The following is a 24,858-nucleotide window of genomic DNA, read 5'->3' as shown; positions in this document are numbered from 1 at the left end:
TGTGTTCTTAGGTAAAGGATCTTGTCATACAGTTATAATCAATTAAGCTTATGCACCCTGGCAACCTGTTTGTGTATTATAAATACATCTAAACTTTTTTTTAAAAAACAAACCCTGCTGTCTGATTAACTGGGAGAATCCAATTTTCTCTGAATCTGAGTATATATATATTAGCCACCCCCAACCTTGTGCCGTCCAGATGTTTTGGACTACAACCTCCATCATCTACAGGCAGCAAGGCCAATCAAATGCTGGCTGTGAGCAATGGGAGTTATAGTCCAACATGTCTGGAGGGTACCAGTTTGGCAGTGGCTGGTACATATTAAGATGTTTAAGGGGTTTAAAATTAATCTAAACCAGTTAATCGAAGGGGAGAGCAATCCTAGGGCCCCTAGACAGCATCTGGGGGGGGGGGGCACAAGATACTCTGGAGTCCTGGGTCTGAGGTTGGAGTCAGCGCTCCGACCTCAGACCAAGACATCCGAGCTCCCCGCCCCCTCACAGCTGGCACAGAGAGAACCATGTCTGTGACCTCAGAGAGGAGGGGAAGGGGGCAGTTCTGTGGGCAGGGAGGGGACTGGGAAAGCAGGGACACAAACTCTCCCCAGCCTCCTCCCCTCCCCCTCCACAGAGCCCTAGCTAGATGGGCAAAAACACCAATCTAGCTAAAATGCAGAGCGGGAGAAGCACGGAGGAGAAGATCGGCTCCATGCTTCTCCCGCTCCGCCAAGGATGCCCATCAGCCTCCGAGTTCGGAGGCTGACAGGCATCCAGATAGGGCTGCGCCCTTAACGCTGCAACCCTATAGCCAGGACAGCACAAAGACTGTTCTGCCCCCACAAAAAGCCATCACCTCCCCCACCCACACAATTCCCTACCTGATGTAAATGTACATTGGCTCAAAGGCTTCTCGGCCAGAGGCAGGTTCAATGCACCCGGAGCCCTTCCCCCGGAGGAACACCTTGGCCCCAGTCTCAATCTGGATGTGCTGCAAGTAGGAGCAGCCCGGGCCTTCGACGTTCTCCTTCACGTTGAAGGTAGGGACGGCGTGTTCCAAGCCCACGAACAGCTTGTCCTGGACGTAGTGCATCTGCACACACAGAACAACATTCTTTGAGGCTCAGCACTTGCCACCAGAAGGGCAAAGAAGGGGAGTGGGAACGGGTGAGCTCAGCATTCCCCAACCTGGACTCCAACTCCCATCAGCCCCAGCCAGCATGGCCAATGGCCAACAATGTTGGGAGTTGTAGTCCAAAATGTTCTAAAGGGCAGCAGGCTGGGGAAAGCTAGATGAGAGGCCTGTTGCTTCCTGCAATGATCTGCTGCCACTGCAATTTGTTTTCCCCTCCTTATTTTAAGGTCCAAGAAAAGAAAAAGCCACAGAAACACTAACTCCTGAATAAGATGAAGATTAAAGCTACAGTCCTATCTGGAAACCCGCTGAACTCAACGAGGCTTACTTCTGAACAGACACAGAGAACTCCACATGCATAGATACCAATACACAGTTCATCCCTCCATGAGATTGCACTCCCAACCAGTCAAAAGTTTTATAACCCAGAAGGGCGCACAGATAACACACGCAGCTTTAAGAAATACCATTCGGTCCTTACTCCAATTTGTTTTGCATTGGTTTACATCTCCGCACGTGAGACACAGAGATTTAGAGGGAGGAGTGCACCGGCTGGGCATCTCAGGCTTAAAGGAGTGCTCGTCGACAGTACAGAGGGTGAAGTAGTGCTAAGAACAGAACTGGCAGTGGGTGGGTGTTTTCACAGCATCTGGGCTGGGTTCAGTGAGTGAGGTGGAGTCTGATGGGGTCACAGCTTTGCAGGTGGTGCTGCCCCCCCCCCATCTCCAGCTGTCATTCATACCACAGAGATTCAGTCCACTCTCCTGGGGTAGACAAGTAAAGATTTTATAGCACAGCAGCACCTGGGCCATACTGCACCAGGCACTAGATCAAGGGTGGGCAGAAAATAGATCTCCACATGTTTTGGACGTGAAGTCCCAAAAGCCCCTGCCAGCATGGCTAATGGCCAGGAATGCTGGGAGTTGAAGCCCAAAACATCTGGAGAGCTACCTTCTACCCACCCCTGCACTGAAGCAGGCAGATTTTAGAATTGTGGAACATATTGTTGGGTTGTTTTTTTACATTAGAACTCAAAGGTCCGCCACGTGGAAGCAGGTGTAAAATGGGGACATAGCCAGCTACGTCCTGCACCCCACATGCGATGACCTGGATGTACAAGCTCAAATCTACAACTAAGTCACTACAGATCAGAGACTCTTAAGAAAACTCGAAAGCTGGTCAGCAGATCAACAGAAATATTTGGCCCAAGGGAACCCATACTAATACTCATATTAGAATCATAGAATAGCAGGGTTGGAAGGGGCCTACAAGGCCATTGAGTCCAACCCCCAAATATTAGCAAGAAACATGGAGGCTGAGAGGAAAGCAATGAGCAAAAGCACAGTCGCAGCAAAGTTTTCTTTCCTTTTTGCTTTTAATCTGTGTTTAAGAAAAATGTTGTGCCAGTAACTTTAAGCATGAAGTCCCATTTTACAGCTGGGGAACAATGAGGCTCAAGAAATGGGGCAACTTGTCCATGACTTCACATGGTCATGGTCAAAGCCCCACCCAAAAGCTTTGTGAATTTCAGCAGCCTAATGTGAAGATGGGGGGGAACCTTTTTGGCTTTGCTACTGTTAAACCGAGAGGCTGTCTTCTCCCGTATTGGCTGCCCTGAAGGGGAGGCCTTGCTTACCGTACCCTGGTCTACTGAGGCTCGGGTGGCCATGGTTCAGAGGATGGCCTTCTTAGTTGTGGCACCCACCATGTGGAATGATGTCCCCATTGAGACCAGGCAGGCTCCACCAACACATCTGTTTGTCCAGGCGTTTCCCTGACCGCCAGTGCTGTCAGCTACCCCTGGTTATTTTAATGAAATGTTATCGTTTTGTCACAGTTCCCTTGTTTTAATTATTGGCTTTGCTGTATTTTATCATTTCATCTTGCATACCGCTTTGGGATTTATTTATTTATTTTTTGGAAAGTGGTACAGAAATCCTCTGAAATAAAACAAAAAACACAATTGGGAGTTTGAAACCCATGACGATCCACTCCAAGCCACCTAGAGATTTGCCTGCCACTGCACTAGGTGACACTCACCTCTAAGCTGTTGTTTGAGGACTCCCCTTGGGAGAAAGCCCAGGTGGTTGTCGGATGGCACAGTGAGGCCCCTGCTCTTCTGCAAGCTGGACCCCTCTCCCCATCCCATTTCTCTAAGAGGATGGTATCGGCACAGCCCTGCTTAACAGGCCCTGCCTTCTTAGTCCTCTAGGTACAGCAAATGAACTGACTGGACACGATAGATCTGACAGGCAAATGCAATAATCAGCAGGTAGAAAGTAACAGGCAACGTAAGCATTAAGATATGAGGACACCACAGAAAGCCTGTACTAACATTCTACTCCCCAGGAGAATTTAGCATCTACCGCCGCCGCGCCCCACCCCCCAATACATACCCCTCCTGACTGGAACGGAGGCTTCTGGCCAACAGCTGGAGGCAGCTGAGTGATGGGGGCGGGCTGGTGGTAGACTGTAACTGTAGCGCCGTTGAAAGTTGGGCTGGATCCAGTAGCAGCTTTTACTACGCCATTAGTAATGATTTCTTTGATTCGGTTTACGGCTCCTGTAGGCGAAAAGCAGTTTTGACGGGGACAAGTTAGCAGGGATGCGGCTTCTACAGCAAGCAGTGCAGGGTATAGCACAGGCCTTCTTGGGGGAAGTTTAAGTTGGCGCACATCGTGCAACACACGTCGAGACATGACTTCTCAACGACAGAGGTGGGCAGACTTCAGGCCTGCCAGATCTGCTGGGGGGGGTTATATTAGAACCCCAAGATCCACCCACCAGATCCAGGTCCAAAAGACATACTTAGACCTGCCTCTGAGAATGTTCTGAGCCTGTGAGTTTGTTTCCAGGACCAGAACTGCACTGAGCTCGCAGTCCTTTCACACAGAAGTCCACTTATGGGTTTCTTCCTGCCCCTCATTCTTTCTTCATTTCAGCAGCCTAATTAAACTGGGAATCAGAAACCCTTGCTAATCAACTGCTAATCGACTACTGCCACATCATGTGGTGATGGCCACGAATTTGGATGGCTTTAAAAGGGGGCTGGACAAATTCCTGGAGGAAAAGGCTATCAATGGCTACTAGTCTTGATGGCTATATGCTACCTCCAGTACCAGAGGCAAATGGGTCTATACACACCAGTTGCTGGGGAATATGGGTGGGAGGGTGCTGTCCTGCTCATGTCCTGCTTGTGGGATCCTGGTCAACAACTGGTTGGACACTGTGTGAACAGAATGCTGGACTAGATGGGCCCTTGGTCTGATCCAGCAGGGCTCCAACTGCAAATCACCTAGAGATCTACCTTCTGCCAATTCCCACTCTATGACTGACTGACTTATGTAGTATTTACTACATTTTTATACCGCCCAATAGCTGAAAGTCTCTGGATGGTTCAGAAAAGTTAAAATCCAAAAATGATAAATGAACATGATAGAAGATAAAGCTTTTAAAAGTTTAAAACAGAACCAGAGTAAAAGCCAGTAGCAGCATAAAGATTTAAAAAACACAATAACATGTTTAAAAACATAGTGTGGTATAGAGTTTAGAGTGCTGAACTGGGATTTGAGAGACCAGGGTTCTAGTCCCCACTCAGCCATGGAGCTCACTGGGTGACTTTGGGCCAGTCACAGACTCTCAGCTTAGCCTTTTTGTGAGGATAAAATGGAGAAGAGGGGGGACTACCTAAGTTGCCTTGAGTTCCTTGCAAGAGGAAGGAGGTGGGGTATAAATGTAATAACAAATAAAACTGAAGGATTAAAAAGCCCAGGGAAATAGGAAGTTCTTTACCTGGCACAGAAAAGACCACAATGTAAACACCAGGCACTCCACTGTGGGTGGGCATTCCACAACTAGGGTGCCAAATTTGGTTCAACACCCCTGCTGGAGAGCTGCTACCAGTCTGAGCAGACAATACTCACGTAGGTTTTATTTTAATTTTGAACATTTGTATCCCAGTCTTCAAGACCCAAGGCTCTCAAAATGGCTCACAAGAATTTGAAAGAGCAAAACAATATAAAACAGTGCTTGATAGATTAAAGGGAACCGTGACATTTTGACTAAACACCACCCCAATCCAAGGTGATGAATCAGAGTTTACTTACTGTCCACCAGTTCTCGCGTCTGCCCCTGGACGTGCAAGTACAACGGACGATCTCTGTAAAACAGACACGGTTTCATTTTTTTATTTATTTACTAAAACCAGGATCTTCAGTCAAGGCAATCGACTGCACCAGACATATTTTAGCCAGCCTGGTGACTTTCAGGTCCATGATTCTGCTTCAGGGACACTGGATAAGCAAAACCATCTTCTGTACTGGCTCAGAGTAACTCTGACAGAGGCCTTCATAAGGCCTTTGGACATTTTCTATCTCTCTCTTGTTGTTTCCAAAAACAGGACCCATGACAGAGCTAAGCAAAGGGGAAGAGGCTAGCCTAGCATCCCCCAAATTGGTGCCTTCCAGATGTTGGACTGCATCACTCCCACCCAGCATGATTGGAAGGGGGTTATTTATAGTCCAACACATCTGGGGGGCACTGGGTTAGGAAAGACTGGGTGAGGCTGTTCTGGTACAAATTTTTTACATGTATATAACCTGCCTTTACGAGTTTGCGACTGGGAAAGACACATTTATACCAACAGGGTTTTGCCTGCTGAGTATATGCTGTTTTATTTTATTTTTTTATTAATTACATTTCTATACCACCCAATAGCTGAAGCTCTCTGGGTGGTCCACAACAATTAAAACCCATAAAGCACAACATAAGATACAACATAAAACTTTAAAATTACAGTATAAAATTAAAATAAAAACCAAAATAAAATCTAGCAGCAATGCCATGCAACAACAGATTTAAAACAGTCACTGAAAGACTAAAATGCCTGGGAAAATAAGGTCTTCACCTGGCGCAGAAAAGAGCACGATGTAGGTGCCAGGTGAGCCTCTTTGAGAAGCTCATTCCACAACCAGGGTGCCATGACAGGAAAGGCCCTCTTCTTAGTACCCAGTCACCTATGTAAAACTTTTATGCAAAAGTGTATGTAGATGTTGTAAAAGTTATCTGTGGCTCCTGCATTTGTTGTATTTTTTATTGTATTTTATGACATTGTAATTTTCAGTTGTTGCAAGGCACCCTGCAGATCACCCTGCAGATGAGTGGTGCAAAGGCACCAGAAGGGCAGAATAGAACTCTCTATATAAATAAAATAAATGTAGCATGCTGAGGCTGTCTTGGGGTTAAAAAGCTCCCTCCTCCATTTTCCTGGTTAATCAGGCTCACTGCCAAGATTGAGTTTGCAAAATCAACCTGGCTGTTGTGGCCTACAGTTACTAAGGGAGCAATCCTATGGCCGCTAGTCAGTGGCTAGAAGGGTATAGGATAACTTGTTTTCCAGACCTCAGAGCCCATGCTCTGAGGTCAGTTCCCGGAGAACCAATCTTCCCTGCCCCCCGTGCTGCCTCACAGGCAGCGTGGAAAAGCCCTGTGCTCCACACTCGCAAGAGGAGCGTGGAGGAGCCAAAACGGGGCACACCAAAACGGGGAGAGCGGAAGTGCTGGTACAACACATCCTATGTATCATCCAGCAGCCTCCTCCCCCGCTTTGCCCTCCCGCAGCTAGACAGCCAAACTCAGCTGTCTAGCTGAAAATGCAGGGCAGGAGAAGCGCGGAGGAAACAATCCCCTCCGTGTTTCTCCTGCCCTGCATTGGATAGGCGGTCGCCTCCAAGTTCAGAGGTGGCCATCTATCTGCATAGGATTGCACCCTAAGTGTTTTAAATCATAACAGATTTCTGGATTCACTTCCCAGAGTGTCAACACCACCCCACTAAGACACTGCAGCTCTGCTGCAGAGTGCGTGCAAAACGCCAGATGCATGAACAAAGCCCAGCTGTCTCTAGTCAAACAGCTTCATGGAGAATAGCTGGGGACAAACTCTGCCCAAGAATATAGAGATCAGCCACCAGGATACTGTCAAGAAAGGCAACCAGTGTGATTCAGTATCAGGCAGCTCCTTAGATTAAACAAGGAGAGCTGCGTCTACTAAAAAAAATAACAGTCCAGCAAAATTCTGCAACAATGAAAGGTACATTCTGAAAACTGTTTAATCCTGAACAGTGATTGAGGAGGACAACGATAGATGAAACAAAAAGAGATACATACCCTGGCCCAACTTTTGCTTTCTCTTCTGCAGTCATGTACCTCCCCCGAGTTGAGACTGCGGCACCGCTCAGCTTACTTATCTGCAGACATGGAGGAGAAAAATTGCTCTGGCCACACAAAGTAAAAAAAAAAAAGCCCCACTGGATAAAGCCAATGGTTCACCAAGTCCAGCTTCTTCTTTCCCACCAGGGCCAGTCAGATGCTTCCAGGAAGCTCACAAGTAGGGTACAGAGGCAATAGCCCTCCCTTGCCTTTTGTCCACAGCACCTGTTGTTCAGATATGCACTGATTCTAGAGGTTCCATTTAGCTACTACGGCCCATAACTCAAGGGTGTTGGAGCTCAGGCCCACAGGCAAAACCCAGCACACCTGGGGTGCCAATCCAGGCCTCCGGGGTTCCACAGAGGGCCACGCCCCCACCCACTGTCTATTGTCTGACAGCTTCCTGGCTTTTGCACAGTTCCCCCCCGCTCCCCGCATTCTAAAAGGTTGAAAGGCCTCTCCTAAGCCTTAGCTGCTGGCAGGAAGAGCTTGAAGCTAAAATGTGCTGGTATTCAATTTCAGAGACACTCTTGGGAGATGCATTCCAGTGGTGGGCCAGGCCAGAGGCAAAAGTGGGCCCAAAAATACAAAAAATTACTAGCCTATTGTAGCTTACAGCTCTTCCTGCCAGTAACCGAGCCTTAGGAGAGGCACTTCAGCCTTTTAGAATGGGGGGGGGGGAACTGTGCAGAAGCCAGGGAGCCACCAAATGATTAGGGGAAAGATGGCAGGTCAGGGGAATGGGGTGTGGCCATTTGGGGAACCCAGAAGGGTCAGATTTGGCCCCCAGGCCTGAAGATCCCTACCCTGGTCTATAAAAAGCCCACTTTAAGCAAATGCAGACCTCACAGTGAACAGTGAGAGCCAAAGAATAATGAACAAGCACAACTGGGCCAGACCTCATCCTGCGTTTGTCCTCTCGTCAGGAGGTTCCGGCACGTCAGGGGGACGTCATTTATTTCCACTTCTGCTACGACAAGGTCATCTTTGCTTTTGTTTGCAGCTGGGCCTTTTCCAGGAGCTTGAAGCTGTCACACATTGGAAAAAAATGAAAGAACACTAAGATCACAGAAACTGGAGTCCAGGCACACAAACTGGTGACTGCACGAATTTGTGCCTTTGGATGGCATGGACTAAAAAGCAAAGTTTCATTTACCAGTCCAGTCTTTCCAGCATCCAAAGAAAAGGAAAGAAATGCATTGGTAAGGGTCAATCCCTTTCCTGCTCTTTGCTCAACAGCAAATAGTCTAGACTAGTGGATGGGCTCTATCCTGCCAATGCAGATTGTTCAAAAGTTCACTGTCAACAGGGAAGAAAATAGAATGGGTTTCCTTTTCCGTCGGAGGAGGAGGGAGCTAAGATTCCCTGCAGCCGTGATTTTATGGGGTGGCTGACATCAGGCACCTTCACACAATGCCAGCTCCAGACTTAAAAGGGGCCATGGGAAAATGATGTACTCGGGGACCCCCTCTCACCCCTGACACCTCCCCCACCTCCTTTAAAATATTTAACTACTTTTCCTTTTTCCGGTGCATTGGCACAGAGCGACTTCTGGCTGAAATTTCGGATTTGCCCTCCAATGCCTTTGAAATTTAGTCATTCCAGAGCATTCGGGGGAAAGGGGAGGAGATGGCCATTACAGAGACACACACACACATACGTATGTTGCTCTGGAATGACTCAACTTCCAAGGCACCGGGTGGGCAAATCCAAGACGGCAGCAGCCAGAGTGCCAGAAATGTGTATATATTAAAAGGTGATTATTTTTTCTTTTAAAGAAACACGATGGGGCCATGGCAGGCTTCAGGGGTAGGCCCTCCTGGGGCACTTGGGCCCTGGTGGTAGCCCATGTATGCCTCATGGTGGTGCCAGGCCTCACTCACTGACTGGCATCAGCTGATGAATCTTGCATCCCTGAGGGAGCACTGCCTTAAGCATTCGTACTGGCTTTCTATTTTGCTGCTTTTTAATCTTGCTTGATATATTTCTGCCTAGTTCTTCCCTGCTTAGTGGTTGGAGGTTCTAATGCTTAGCTACACTTAATGATATGTTTGTATGGATTGTTGTTATTTGCCGTCTCCATATTTCTGTACTATTGCCTTAGTATTATGAATTTTACTGCGTTTTCTATAGATTAAGATATCGTGATTTTGGAATCGCTAAGCTAAACTGTCACAGAATATCTGTAATTAATTGGTTTCATGTTTTTAAAGTTGATTTGCTTATTTCACAGAGACAATTTACACAGATGGCTGGAAGTCAATTGGTGGGCAATCAAGTAAATAAATATCCAAGGGAACAAGTCCATATCCTCAATTTGAGACTTGTCTCAACCATCATACGAGCTAAAAGGATGTTTTGTTGTTGTTTCGTTTTGACAATTCCAGCTGTCTGGTCTTGTATTTCTCCACCCTGCCAGCCACCAACCTTGTCTGCTGAATTCGACGTCGGTTTCAGCTTCCCTTTGGCCATTAACATGGCGTTGATTTTAGCTGCCACTGCAGCAGCTGCATCTAGAGCTCCCAGAGGGGCCGCTGAGCCCTCAGACCCCGACATCCCAGACACGCTGTCTCCACTGCTCTGGACGGGACGGCCAGCCACAGGGGTAGTTGCAGGAAGGAGAAAAAGAGCCGGAGATGGGCCAGGCTGGTCCCATTTGCTGCGGCGCCTGGAAAATATAGAAAGAAACACCACCTTCAGACTAGCTCTGGAGCGACTGCCTGTTCCACAGATTTTCTCACGCGTCAACAGGGCCCTAGCAGTTATAACACCCCATTTTGACAGCTCAAAGCCCTTGGCATTTTATGGTCACAATAACCCTTGCACCAGCAGCCCTATAGGATAAGCCGGAGTTCATTCATTCACCTGGATTTACCGCCCACCTCATCCAAAGCGTTCAAGGCAAGTCACGAAATAGAACAGGCCTTCATCAATTAAATGCAGCCACTCATCCTCTCTCAACTTAACTGTGAGCCACAAAATGGGGCCAAACTGAATTGGCAGATCTTGACCACGCTTCTGAATCTTACAGCGCTCAGCTTGGACTCAGACAAGTCTGCAGTGGGGGGCAGTTCCATAATTCGGGAGTGGGGGCAGCCTCTAGTAATCCTCATCCCCATGTCGACTTCTGAAGTCACCTTATACCAAACTGATCATTGGCCTATCTAGCCAAGGGGCAGGGAACCCCTTTCAGCCAAAGGCCGAATCCCGCTTCAGAGAGCTCTCGGGGGCCACATTCTAGTGGTGGGTGGGGCAAAAAACCCCACCAGCCTATTGTCACATAAGGGCCCAACCCTATCCAGATAGGTGGCCGCCTCCGAACTCGGAGGGGACCGCCTATCCAGAGCAGGGCAGGAGAAGCACGGAGGAGACCGTTCCCTCCCCGCTTCTCCTGCCCTGCATTTTTGGCTAGACAGCCGCAGGAGGGCTGAGTGGGGCAGGAGGGCTGAGTGGGGGAGGAGGCTGCTGTACGACACACTGGATGTGTCGTACAGGCATTTCTGCCCTCCCTGCCCCGGAATACCCCTTTTCGGCTGCTCCGCACTCCTCTTGCAAGCACGGAGGACAAGGCTGTTCTGCGCTGCCTCCAAGGAAATGAAATAAATAAATAAATAAACCACCCAGAGAGCTTCAGCTAATGAGCGGTATAGAAATGAAATAAATAAATAAGTGGGGGGAAGTCAGTTCTCCGGGAACCGACCTCGGGGGCTACAAGGTCAATTCCCGGAAAACAGGATATCCTATGGCCATCTAGCAGCCATAGGATTGCTCACTCCAGCTCTTACTGCCTGTAGCAACGCTTTAGGAGAGACATTTTAACCTTTTGAAAAAACTTCACAAAAGCTGGGAAACCACTGCATGTGGTTGGGGGAAGGGGAGTGCCGTCACCTGGGAAACCCAAGTCTGAGGTTCCCCACCCCTGATTTAGCCTAGCCCTGCCTACTTTGGGCAGTAGCAGCTCTCAGGCAGGCACATGTCTTACACCTCCCAGCATTCCACAGCTAGTATGGCTGGCTGGGGAATGCTGGGAGTTGTAGGGCTTTTTTCTGTCTGAACATGCATAGGGTTGCGCCCTTATTCAGCTCAGCTTTTTGATCTCTTCAACAAGAGACCCTGGGGCCTGACTGTGGGACTTTCACCCTCAATGCATATGCCCTCCCTGAGAAGCTGCCTTGTACAGAATCAGCCCATAGGTCCATCCAGCCAATTACTGTCTGCTCCAATGGAGAAAGCCAGTGTAGGGTCATGTTAGTCTAGGACCACCTGGTGCGTTCCAGATGTTTCGGATTCAGCCCCAGCCAGCATGGCCAACCATCAGGGATTATGGGGGTTGTCGTCCAAAACAGCTGGAGCTGGAATAGGGATCTAGGTTATTATTATTATTATTATTAAACATTTCTATACCACCCCATAGCCGAAGCTCTCTGGGCAGTTTACAGAAATTAAAACATTAAATACAATATAAAAAGTTTAAAAGCCATATATATAAAAGCACACAGACAATATATGCAAACATACAACTAAAAACAACTTTGAACAGTCAGTCATAACTAAAGACACATCCAGGACTGATTAAAACTCATCATGTGCTGCCAAATGCCTGGGAAAAGAGACAGGTCTTAACCTGGCGCCAAAATGTTAACAGTGTTGGCGCCAGGCAGACCTCATTGGGGAGATCATTCCACAGATGGGGGGCCACCACTGAGAAGGCCCACCCCCTCACTGCCATCTTCCGAGTGATCTCAGGGCTGCGCACTCTCTCAGAATAACCTACCACACAGGGTGGTTGTTATAATAAAATGGCAAGGTGGCAGGGAGAGAACCTGGTATACCACCCGGAACTCCTTGGATGAAGGGTGGGACAGAACTCTGGCTAGTAATAGTACTGCCTGTCCAGAATCTCTGGCAGAGATCTTTCCTGCTACCCCAAATTTTTTTAACCGGAGATGGAAGATATTGAACCTGGGGCACTCAGCATGCAAAGCATATGCTCTACCATTGAGCTATGCCCACTCCCACCCTACACACTGAGTCCATGTTGCAGAGTGAGAGAAATTAAAGCAAACACTGATACAGGGAATTTCCTTGAGCGCGATCTTGGCTACTGTACTAGAATGAGGCTCAGCCATAGAAACTTACAATATTTAACACTGCATTTGTATCGTGCTCTTGCATGTTAAAGGCACTTCACATTCACTCAGTTGTAATCCTTACAACAACCCTGCAAGGCAGATCTATATTATTATCCCCATACTTCAGAATGGGCGGGGCCGATTAACGGTGAGCAAGAGGACCAGTCTAATAAGCTAGCAACCAAATGAACACCAACACCAGTGACTTCAAGATTTATAGCTCAGTCTCTCAGCACGTACACTATCAGAGCAACAACAGAGGAAAGTTCATGATAAAATTTGGAAAAGCCTTTAACAATACTTCTAAATGTCTCCCAGCACGATTTTTTCTTACCCTGATAGAACAGACTAATAGCACAGCAACAGAGCACATGCTTTACCTGCACAAGGTCCCAGATCTAATGCCAGACATCTCCAGTTAAAAGACTCAGATTATACATTATGGGAAAGGCGCTTCTGCCAGAGACCAGAGAAAGCTGCTGTGCTGGATGATCAAACAGACTTATTTTATTGTTTTTAATGGATTGCTGTCAGTCACCTTTAGGACTTTGAGGGAAAGGAGGGGGGTTTTTAAACCTAAATGGCAAGCTTGGTACCAGGCAGCATTCAACATTCCTATCTCTCTGAAATAAAAAAAGGAAATGTGGGACCGTGGCCTTCTGAGCATTCACAGAGTGCACTCTACTCACTTCAACATAAACACAACTTAATCCAACTGAGAAGGGTGGCACAAAGGGAAAAATGGGAACTACTGATAAATGCTTCATTAACAAATAAACTTAAGACTTGTGCTTGAAGAATAAGGCTTCCAATAGGGACCTGCGTCCATGACATCTCAGATTCTACCTCACAGGACTGTTGAAAACATTTAAAACACAATGGAAGGGGAGGGAAGAAAACCTTAGTCATTGGAATGGGCAGATAATATGCCTGGATCTACTGGTAGATTTTCTGGGTGATCTGCAACAGATCAGCAAGGCTTTCTAATTCCCAATTACTTAACATGAGCAACAGCAAAATGACTCTCCTCCTGCCTTAAATTATACTGCTGAAATGAAGAAAGACCATGATGAGATGGATGGGCAGACTTCAGGCTTGTGGGATCTACTGAAGAACTTCATCAGGAGCATGAAGAACTTCATCAGGAGGGCTTTAAACTGAATCCTACGGGGAAGGGAGATGTAATGTAACAATGGACGTAGGCGTATGCACTGCAATGGGTAACAATGGACGTAGGCGTATGCACTGCAACGAAGAGAACAGCTCTGATAGCACCCAATAATAGTCTTCAGACACATGTAGGAAGAAAGCCAGACTATGAAGCACATGGTCTTCGAGGTCTATATACTAATGCCCAGAGTATGGGAAACAAACAGAACAAACTTGAACTCTTAATACAGGAGGGAAATTATGACTTGATAGCTATAACTGAGACTTGGTGGGATGACTCTCATGCCTGGAATACAGCAACTGAAGGATATAACTTGTTCAAAAAGAACAGGAGGAACAGAAAGGGAGGTGGGGTTGCACTGTACATGAAAAATACATATCTCTGCACAGAAATACAGGAGGATGAGCTTGGTAGCCCCATTGAGAGCATCTGGATCAAAATAAATGGAGCAAAGAATAAAAGGAACCTGGTGGTTGGAGTCTACTACCGGCCACCCAACCAAGGAGAAGACGAGGATGAAACATTTGAAAAGCAAACAGCCAATGTTTTAAGGAAGCATGATGTAGTAGTAATGGGGGACTTCAATTTCCCTGATATTTGCTGGGAGACAAATTCTGCAAAACATGGCCCCTCCAGGAAATTCCTGACTTGTGTGGCGGATAACTTCCTCCTACAGAAAGTAGAGGAAGGAACTAGAGGATCAGCTATCCTTGACTTGACTCTGTCCTAACCAACAGAGATGACTTAGTGGATAAAGCAGCAGTTACAGGAACTCTGGGGGAAAGCGACCATGATGCACTTGAGTTCTTGGTTCTAAGGGAAGCAAAAGCCGAGTGTAGTCAAACGCGTACCCTGGATTTTAGGAAAGCTAATTTTCATAAACTCAGAACAATGATCAGTAAGGTCCCATGGCAAGCGACGCTAACGAGAAAAGGAGTCCAAGATGGGCAGGAGCTTTTAAAAAAGGAAATTCTCAAGGCACAATCACAAACAATTCCAACAAGAAGAAAAGGTGGAAGACAACAGAAGAAGCCAATGTGGCTTCACCAAAAGCTTAGGGATGACCTGAAAACAAAAAAGGACACATATAGGAAGTGGAAAGAAGGCCAAGTAACAAAGGAAGAGTACAGGCAGCTAGCACAGAATTGCAGGGATGGTGTCAGGAAGGCTAAAGCTGAGAACGAGCTGAGGTTAGCGAGGGATGCTAAAAACAACAAAAAGGCTTTCTTCAGATACGTGCATAGTAAAAGGCAGAGGAAAGAAATGGTTGTTCAGCTATTAAATGAGGATGGCAAAATGATAACAGATGACAAAGAAAAGGCAGAGGTGCTCAATTCCTATTTTGGCTCAGTCTTCTCCCAAAAGAGGGTCTATGACCCCCCTGGCAAAGGTGAAGTGCAGGCTGAAGGGCTCAAGATTGCAGCTTGAGATCGATAGGCATATGGTCAAGGAACACCTCATTACTTTGAATGAGTTCAAATCTCCAGGGCCAGATGAACTGCATCCTAGAGTCATAAAGGAACTGGCAGAAGAACTCTCAGAACCGCTGTCTATTCTCTTTGAGAAATCATGGAGGACGGGTGAAGTGCCAAATGACTGGAGGAGGGCTAACGTTGTCCCTATCTTCAAAAAGGGTAAAAAGGAGGAACCTGGGAACTACAGACCAGTCAGTCTGACATCAATCCCTGGGAAAATTCTGGAGCAGATCATAAAGCAATCCATCTGGAAGCACCTTGACAACAATGCAGTGATTACTCGAAGCCAACATGGATTTGTCAAAAACAAGTCCTGCCAGACAAATCTGATCTCATTTTTTGATCAAGTAACCTCCCTTGTAGACCGTGGGAATGATGTAGACATCATATACCTCGACTGCAACAAAGCTTTTGACAAAGTGCCCCATGATATCCTGATGAGCAAACTAGCTCAAAGTGGGCTAGATGAAACAACGATCCGGTGGATCCACAGTTGGCTACAAAATCGGACTCAAAGAGTGCTTATCAATGGGACTTTCTCAAACTGGGGAGAGGTAACGAGTGGGGTACCGCAGGGCTCAGTCCTGGGCCCAGTGCTCTTCAACATTTTTATTCATGACTTGGAGGAGGAGGTGCAGGGAATGCTGATGACATTTGCAGATGACACAAAATTGGGCGGGATACCTAATACTTTGGAAGACAGAAACAAAATTCAAAGTGATCTGGATAGACTGGAGCGCTGGGCAGAAAACAATAGAATGACATTTAATAGGGATAAATGCCAAGTTCTGCACCTAGGAAAAAGAAACCAAATGCACAGTTACAAGATGGGGGATACGTGGCTCAACAACACTACAAGCAAGGAAGATCTTGGAATTGTTGTCGATCACAAGCTGAATATGAGCCAACAATGTGATATGGCTGCAAAAAAGGCAAATGCTATTTTGGGCTGCATTCATAGAAGCATAGCTTCCAAATAATGGGAAGTACTAGTTCCCCCCTACTCAGCACTGGTTAGGCCTCATCTGGAGTACTGTGTTCAGTTCTGGGCACCATACTTGAAGAAGGATGCAGACAAACTGGAGAGGGTTCAGAGGAGGGCAACAAAGATGATCAGAGGACTGGAAACAAAGCCCTATGAAGACAGACTGAAAGAACTGGGCATGTTTAGCCTTGAGAAGAGAAGACTGAGAGGAGATATGATAGCACTCTTCAAGTACTTGAAATTTGTCACTGAGAAGGCCAGGATCTCTTCTCAATCATCCCAGAGTGCAGGACACGGAATCATGGGCTCAAGTGACAGGAAGCCAGATTCCGGCTGAACTTCAGGAAAAACTTCCTGACTGTTAGAGCAATATGACAATGGAACCAATTACCTGGGGAGGTGGTGGGCTCTCCCACACTGGAGGCATTCAAGACGAGGCTGGACAGCCATCTGTCAGGGATGCTCTGACTTGGATTCCTGCATTACGCAGGGGGTTGGACTCGATGGTCTTGTAGGCCCCTTCCAACCCTACTATTCTATGATTCTACTTTGTTTTTCATTAGAATCCTGAGTCCCACTAACCAGAGTGAGGTGCAAAACAGTAGCTGAGGAAAATGGAAGACTGAATTGCACAACAAGGTGGCACTGGGCACATGCTCAGCCAAAGAATTTGTTTTCAGTACCAGAACTGGATCGTGCACACAAATCAACACCTGTTCCCCCACCTGCCCCACAGCTTTCTTGATTTCAGCAGCCCAATTTAGGAGAAAAATTAGATGCTTTCTTGTCGCCGTTGTTAAATCACCGTTATTGATGCACCACAAACCAACCAGAGATCTACCCACAGATCCCAATCTACCATCTGTCTGCCCCTAGCTTAGAATAACCCGGTGTGGATTTTTGTATGGAAGGACTGTGAGCCCCAATCAGTTCTGGTAACCAAAACCAATTCTTAGGCTCAGAATTCTTTGACTCCAGGTGTATGTTTTTCACACCAGGCTCTGGCTGGTGGATCTCGGGGGATTCTAGTAAACAAAACCCACAGCAGATGTCACAAGCCTGAAGTGTGGCCACCCTTGTCACATGCTACCCTGAGCAACCACGCCGACCTCCCACCCAAATCGTGAAATTCACCCACTACCCTACCCGGCTTATGCCTGCCTTCCCAAAGCTGGTGCCCTCCAGGTGTGTTGGACTACAACTCCTCTAATCCCCAGCCAGCTGCCTCAACTTGGCATCTTCCAGATGTGTTGGCCTACAACTCCCATGACCCCCAGGCGGCTTCCCCAACCAGGCGGCTTCCAGATGCGTTGGACTACAACTCCCATGAACCCCAGCTACCTAGGGATCATGGGAGTTGTAGTCCAACCCAACCGGGACGCATCCGGTTGGGGAGGCTGGCCTAGTCGCAGCAGAACTCCTTTGCCCAGCCTCGCTCTCGCCCCCACACCGCCCCGCCGCCCTCTTGCCCGCCCAGGCCCGGCGCCGCCTCCTCACCCTCCCGAGGCCCCAGGCTCTCGCTGCCCCGCGCTCCCCGCTGACATGGCTCAGACGACCGCGCTCAGGCCGCCGCCGCCGCCTTCGCTGAGAAACTTCCCTTCCCCGCGTCACTTCCGGCCCTCCGCCCCCGAGGACGCAACTTCCGGCCGTCGTCGTAGCAACGGCAGAGGGTTTTTTTTTTTCCTGGGGAAAGGACGGTCGGTCGGAAATGAGAAACCACAGAGATGGGAAAAGGTTAGAGTGACACGCCTATGCTAAATTTCCGGATTCAATAGACCTTTTTTTCCCCTTCTCCCACCGCGATTCTTCTCCAGGGCTGAAGTGAGAGCTGCCCATATAGGAAGGGCTAATCTAGGATTTTAGCATAGCTGCGATGGGGCAACTATGTCTCCCCCCACCAAATATATATATATATATATATATATAACAGCAAAGGGAATTGCTGGTGCTCTTTCTGGCTTGGGTCTTATTCAGTATGAAAAGTGTAATTGTTCGTTGGCAACTTTTAAAAAGTGCAGTGTGTCTGCATGCAACTCAGTGGCGCACAAGGCTTCTGGGTGTAACTGAGCATTAGATTTGAGCTGGGAGGATGCGGAGTGGGGGGAAATTTAACCTGCAGTGTTAACACTGGACTACATACCAGGGCTGTCGTGAGCACTCCGCCAGCCTCAGCCTGGCTCCTTCCCCAATTTACAGTAATGGTGTATATAATAACCCTGGATTGAGTTGCAGGTTTGCTGGAAACCACGCTCTAAGCCTCAGTCTGGCCTCCAACCTGCAATATTAACACTGGACATTCATATGCAATGAATATGGACTTGAGCACACCGCGGGAGAGAGCGGAGGACAGGAAGGCCTGGCGTGCTGTGGTCCATGGGGTCACGAAGAGTCGGACACGACTAAACAACAACGACACACTGCAGGGCTATCGTAAGCCACGCATCCTCAGTCTGGCCTCCAACCTGCAATATTAACACTGGACATTCATATGCAATGAATATGGACTTGAGCACACTCCAGGAGAGAGCGGAGGACAGGAAGGCCTGGCGTGCTGTGGTCCATGGGGACACGAAGAGTCGGACACGACTGAACAACAACGACACACTGCAGGGCTATCGTGAGCCACGCATCCTCAGTCTGGCCTCCAACCTGCAATATTAACACTGGACATTCATATGCAATGAATATGGACTTGAGCACACCGCGGGAGAGAGCGGAGGACAGGAAGGCCTGGCGTGCTGTGGTCCATGGGGTCACGAAGAGTCGGACACGACTGAACAACAACGACACACTGCAGGGCTATCGTGAGCCACGCATCCTCAGTCTGGCCTCCAACCTGCAATATTAACACTGGACATTCATATGCAATGAATATGGACTTGAGCACACCGCGGGAGAGAGCGGAGGACAGGAAGGCCTGGCGTGCTGTGGTCCATGGGGTCACGAAGAGTCGGACACGACTGAACAACAACGACACACTGCAGGGCTATCGTGAGCCACGCATCCTCAGTCTGGCCTCCAACCTGCAATATTAACACTGGACATTCATATGCAATGAATATGGACTTGAGCACACCGCGGGAGAGAGCGGAGGACAGGAAGGCCTGGCGTGCTGTGGTCCATGGGGTCACGAAGAGTCGGACACGACTGAACAACAACGACACACTGCAGGGCTATCGTGAGCCACGCATCCTCAGTCTGGCCTCCAACCTGCAATATTAACACTGGACATTCATATGCAATGAATATGGACTTGAGCACACCGCGGGAGAGAGCGGAGGACAGGAAGGCCTGGCGTGCTGTGGTCCATGGGGTCACGAAGAGTCGGACACGACTGAACAACAACGACACACTGCAGGGCTATCGTGAGCCACGCATCCTCAGTCTGGCCTCCAACCTGCAATATTAACAGTAGACTACACTGCAGGGTCCCTCTGCAGTGGGGCCGACCAAGGGCAAGATGGATGGATGATATTCTGGACGTGACGGACTCGACCTTGGGGGAGCGACGGCCGACAGGAAGCTCTGGCGTGGGCTGGTCCATGAAGTTGCGAAGAGTTGGAAGCGACCGACCGAATAAACAACAACACACTGCAGGGCTGTCGTAAGCTACTCCTTCAGCCTCAAACTGCCCTTACGCGCGCGTGCACACACACACACCTTTTTCAAGATCAGCATGTAACAACACTGGCCTAAATTGCACGTTTGTTAGAAACCGCTCTCTCGCCCTCAGTCCGACCTCCACCCTGCAGTATTGACACTGGGCTACACGGCAGGGTTGTCGTAAGGCCCTCAGCCAAAGTTTCCACACACACACACACACCTCAAAACCTGCAGCAGGGAATAATCGCACAATGCTGGTCTACATTGGAGGGTTGGCGTATGCGCTACTCTGTCAGCCTCAAGCCAACCCCCAACCTACGATGTGAAGAATAATGGACTATATCTTTCTTCGGATTTGCATTGTCAGGGCTGTTTTTAAAAGTTTTAAAATCCCCCTCAAATTTAACTTTCCAGATCAGATAAAATATGAGTTGGAAAGTGCACGAACGCTTTGCCTGTGCTTTTTGTTTCCGAGCGGGCACGCCAGCGCCTCGCCACAGCTGCGCCAGAAACCTGCAACGCCTCCACTGATTTCTACGGGAAAAAAGTTTCTCACTTGGGCAGCTGGGGGCCTTATTTGGGCTCGGCTTCTCCGATTTAAACCCAGAAGTTCCTATCCAGGCAGGGAGGTTCTGCATTCTAGCTCTCTTATCTCTGTGCAGAACAGCCAGGCTCGACTTCCGGTTTCCTCCTTTCCCTCCCAGCTCGGGGGTTGATGGGTAATGAAGGCCCAAAGACAGTGGGTTGGGTCACGTGGCCGCCCCACTGTCAACTCTGGGCCTCGGCTCAATTCAGGCCTTGAACTTGCATCAATAAACTTGAGCTTTTATTAATGAAACCCGCCAGTTGTTGCTTTTCTTTACTTTTTTAATACAAGCCAATCTTGTGCATTGTATTAAAACAATTGTATTACAATTGTATTACAAGCCAATCTTGTGCATTGTATTAAAACAATTGTATTACAAGCCAATCTTGTGCATTATATTAAAACAATTGTATTACAAGCCAATCTTGTGCATTGTATTAAAACAATTGTATTACAATTGTATAACAAGCCAATCTTGTGCATTGTATTAAAAGTCAGGAGTAAGATCCACTGTGGTCAAGCTGGAGGCAGCTATCTATCTATCTATTTATTTATTTATTTATTTATTATTCTCCATACATTTATTTGATTTTTCTATCCCTCCTTTCCATTAAAAGAAACACACACGCACATCCCACTCCAATGCCTGTTTATTCAGGACTAAGTCCTACTGTGGTGAGCGGGGCTTATTTTCACGTAAATCTGGAGACAATGATGTTTTCCTTCTCCATAAAAGATTTTTATTTTTTTTTATGCTACTGTGGTCCGTAGAGCTTACTCCAAAGAAAGGCTGGGAACGGTTAATACGTTTTGCGGATTTATCTACAGAAAGTTATATGATAGCTACCTCATCTTACAATCTAAAAAAAAAAAAAAAATACAGCCCAATTCTATTCATGTTTACTCGGGTAAGTCCCACCGTAGTTAGTAGGACTTGATCAGACACGACTGAACGACTGAACAACAACAACAAAGGCTGGAGATGAGCAATGGTGGTGGTGCTGGGGGTGTATTTACAGAAAGTTATGATTCTAAGATCCCCAAGACAGCGTGTATAACAAAAAATACTATTAAATTTTGTTGTTGTTCAGTCGTTCAGTCGTGTCCGACTCTTCGTGACCCCATGGACCATAGCACGCCAGGCCTTCCTGTCCTCCGCTCTCTCCCGGAGTGTGCTCAAGTTCATATTCATTGCATCCGTGATGCTATCTAGCCATCTCATCCTCTGCCGTCCCCTTCTCCTTTTGCCTTCAGTCTTTCCCAGCATCAGGGTCTTTTCCAGGGAGTTTTCTCTTCGCATTAGGTGGCCAAAATATTTCAGCTTCAGCTTCAGTATCTGTCCTTCCAATGAGCACTCAGGGTTGATTTCCTTTAGGATGGACTGATTGGACCTCCTTGCAGTCCAGGGGACTCGTAAGAGTCTTCTCCAGCACCACAGTTCGAAAGCATCGATTCTTCGGCGCTCAGCCTTCCTTATAGTCCAGCTCTCACAGCCATACGTTGCTACTGGGAAAACCATAGCTTTGATTAGACGGACCTTTGTCGGCAAGGTGATGTCTCTGCTTCTGACTATGCTGTCTAGGTTTGCCATAGCTTTCCTCCCAAGGAGCAAGCGTCTTTTAATTTCATGGCTACAGTCACCGTCTGCGGTGATCTTGGAGCCCAAGAAAATACAATCTGTCACAGCTTCCATTTCTTCCCCTTCTATACGCCAAGAAGTGATGGGGCCAGATGCCATGATCTTCGTTTTTTTAATGTTGAGTTTCAAACCAGCTTTTGCACTCTCCTCTTTCACCCTCAACAAGAGGCTCTTTAGATCCTCTTCGCTTTCTGCCATTAGGGTGGTATCATCTGCATATCGGAGGTTGTTGATAATTCTCCCGGCAATCTTAATTCCGACCTGTGATTCGCCTCTGACACCTTCCCTGCAAAATACCAATCTTAAATAGGCCATTTATTTATTTAAAATACATATACCCTGCTTTCCTCGTGAAATACAACGTAAGAAAAACAACAATGTATAAAAGCAAGAAACAAAAAATAAAGCCAGCATTAAAACAGTTGAAAAGCCACAGTTGTGGCTATTCCATTCCCCTTTTCTCCAGTCTCACTCCCCACATTCAAGGGGGATTGCAGCTGTGGAGGAAAGGGTTAACTTTCCCCTCCCCACATGCTGCAACACATCCCACACCCCCTCAACGAAATCTCCCACACACACACACCATTAAGCTGTGGGGAAATAACTTTTTTCCTTAGTTTGGGATGATCTGGGTCAGGGCACAAATCAACTGAAAATCTGATTTCATTTAAGACGAGTTGGATGAGAAATGAATTGGCTGGCGTTGCCTCCAGTTAAATGTAAATAAATCCTAATAATTATTTCTCAATTCGCATATGTAGATATAAATTAGCAAATGGAGATTCGCGTCCTAGGGGCCTGGACCTCAAACCTTTTCAGCGCCTAGCAAAACCCCTGGCTCTGGTCATCAAAAGTTTCAAGGACACAGTGCAAAAATAAACCTGAACTGTTAAACCAAGGGAAGTGACTCATGTTCAGTCATTCCCTCGCCTTCATCTGCCTCTGGGCGTGCGCATGCATGCGCATGCGCACGCACACACTCTTCCTGTCTATGTCCCTTATGATGGGAGATGAATGCATGCACAAACAATTTATTACATGGGACTTCCTATCAGAGAAATGCATGCAACTTTTCCATTTACTTGCCTGTACTGCCGCTCATAAGCAGTGCAACAGACAGAGCAGGTCTCCAGAATGGAGAGTTGTCTGCTGCTTAGTTCCCTGGCGTGCGTTCCTCAGAATTAGAAAAAGGCATCCAGGAAGCCTTCATTTTGACCGCAAGCCAACCCTCAATACCCTGCATCCAGGGCTGGTGTCAAGGGTAGGCCTGGTCAGGCACCGGCCGGGGGCCCACACTCCAGCACGGGCCCACTGACAAGAGCCCCCCAGACCCTCTTCCCCATTGCAACCTGCTTGTTCGCCTGCCTCTCGCTCTGGCCCAGACAGCGGAGGTGGTGAGAAGGGGGAGCAGGAGATGCCGCGGCCTGCTTGCTCCCTGGCTCTCTCTACCTGTCAAGCAAGCAAGTGGGAGCCATGCTGAGGAAGAGGAGGAGGAGCAAAAGCAGCTGGTGGCAGTGGCGGTGAGAAGGCAGGCTCGCTGGGGGAGGGGGCCCATGGAGGGCGTCTTTCCCTAGGGCCCTCGAAAACCTGGAGCCCGCATTGCCGGCATCGTTTAGAAATTTCCGTACTGTAAATGATTCATAAATATTATTAAATGCATAAAGCAAAACCCCACGAATGCCCCACAAACAGACACAGTTAAGTGTGTTGCACCAATAATGCACCCCCACGAAAAAGTACTGAGTTGCTGTATTCAGCCAATGTTACTTTTACTTTGATTTTAAAATGTACCATTCTTGCCCAAGCAGGAACAATGTATTAGAAGCAACACGCGGGGGCTGCAACAGAATGTTGAGGTGCGGGATGGTCCAGTTCAACGTACCAGGCCGACCAGGCCTTATTTCAGGATAGTCCAATCCATCCATCTCTCCTCCCGCCCCCGCTCCGCCCATCACCTTGCAGCATTCTGTGACCATTGAGCATGCTCAGTCCTCATTGGGCTGTTTGGGGGCATTATCTCCCTGCCCCAGGGTTCCCCCCTAAGGAATTTTTGTACTTTTGCAAACCTCGGGACCTGCTGATACTTCTCTCTTTTATATGATTGATGACTTTCATCTACGTAAGCATTGGCACTTCTCCTTTGAACATCAGAAATAGAAGGAGGGATGATGGTGCTATACACACATTAGGCTAGGGACACTATGCTGTTTGGGGAAGGGTTTTACTGGGTACACTGGGACCAATAAGAAAATTGTTATCCCTTCAGATTCATTCTCTCTGTCTCTCTCTTAAGGATGTGTGAGAATTTCATTCCTGTTCACATGTCATGCAAACATGTCCCATTTGCAACCCTGAATGCGAATGCAAGCAGAAACACAATTCTGGGGAAATTTTCGCAATTTCTCAAACTTGTGTTCACATTCGAAAGTGTGCACTTGTGCTAGTGTGCACTTCTGAAAGTGTGCATGTGATATGTGCAAATGAGCATTTGCCCCACCCCCTCAACATTCACATTTTCACACTTTAGCCTATGGGAGGAAATTTTTGATCTGGAAAAAAATTATGTTGTTTTTTTTTTTTTCAGTTGTGGGCAGGGGAGACACTCCTGTTCAGGAATGCAAACACGGTGAAAGGAGTTTCAAGGAAGAATTCGGAGAAACTCAACAACTTGAACCATTGTATGTTTGCCTATCCCTGCTCTCTCACTCTCGCTCTCTCTCTCACCCCACCCCCCACCCCTTTCAGAGATAACTGTCTGTACCGCTGCTCATGATCCAAAAACATGTTGCAATTTCCTCCATTCCAGGGTGACCATGTGTCCTAATTTCCAGAGGACAATCCTCTGAAGGGCTGTTTGGTGGGCAAGAGTTTCTGACTGCCAATTGTCTAACGATATCAAAAGCTTTCCCTCCTTAAATTGTTGTTGTT

General features: G+C 47.6%; 1 protein-coding gene and 1 non-coding gene across 6 annotated transcripts in view; both read right to left on the bottom strand.

Annotated features, from left to right (window-relative positions):
- Nucleotides 1-17,706, bottom strand: part of KHDC4 (KH domain containing 4, pre-mRNA splicing factor) — a 32,136-nt gene extending 14,430 nt beyond the window's left edge. For all 5 annotated transcript variants that reach the window (XR_014786301.1, XR_014786300.1, XM_084824074.1 and 2 more), the window contains exons 1-7: nt 17,600-17,706; nt 9,767-10,007; nt 8,239-8,367; nt 7,298-7,377; nt 5,239-5,291; nt 3,529-3,695; nt 879-1,090 (exon numbers count right to left, since the gene is read on the bottom strand). Coding sequence is in view for 3 of the 5 variants with exons in the window: in XM_084824074.1 (XP_084680200.1) it covers nt 879-1,090; nt 3,529-3,695; nt 5,239-5,291; nt 7,298-7,377; nt 8,239-8,367; nt 9,767-10,007; nt 17,600-17,646 (929 nt within the window). In the remaining 2 variants the exon portion in view is untranslated. The remainder of the gene's footprint in view (nt 1-878; nt 1,091-3,528; nt 3,696-5,238; nt 5,292-7,297; nt 7,378-8,238; nt 8,368-9,766; nt 10,008-17,599) is intronic.
- LOC146334481 (small Cajal body-specific RNA 4) lies at nt 3,218-3,345 on the bottom strand. The gene has a single exon (XR_014786391.1).
- Nucleotides 17,707-24,858: the final 7,152 nt, after the last annotated feature.

Source organism: Heloderma suspectum, chromosome 17 (assembly GCF_057233095.1).
Source record: "Heloderma suspectum isolate Gila_16-S chromosome 17, 16-S_ref, whole genome shotgun sequence".
Classification (NCBI taxonomy): domain Eukaryota; kingdom Metazoa; phylum Chordata; class Lepidosauria; order Squamata; family Helodermatidae; genus Heloderma; species Heloderma suspectum.
The sequence above is the reverse complement of the archived record's forward strand: the minus strand, read 5'-3'. Positions and strand labels throughout refer to the sequence as shown.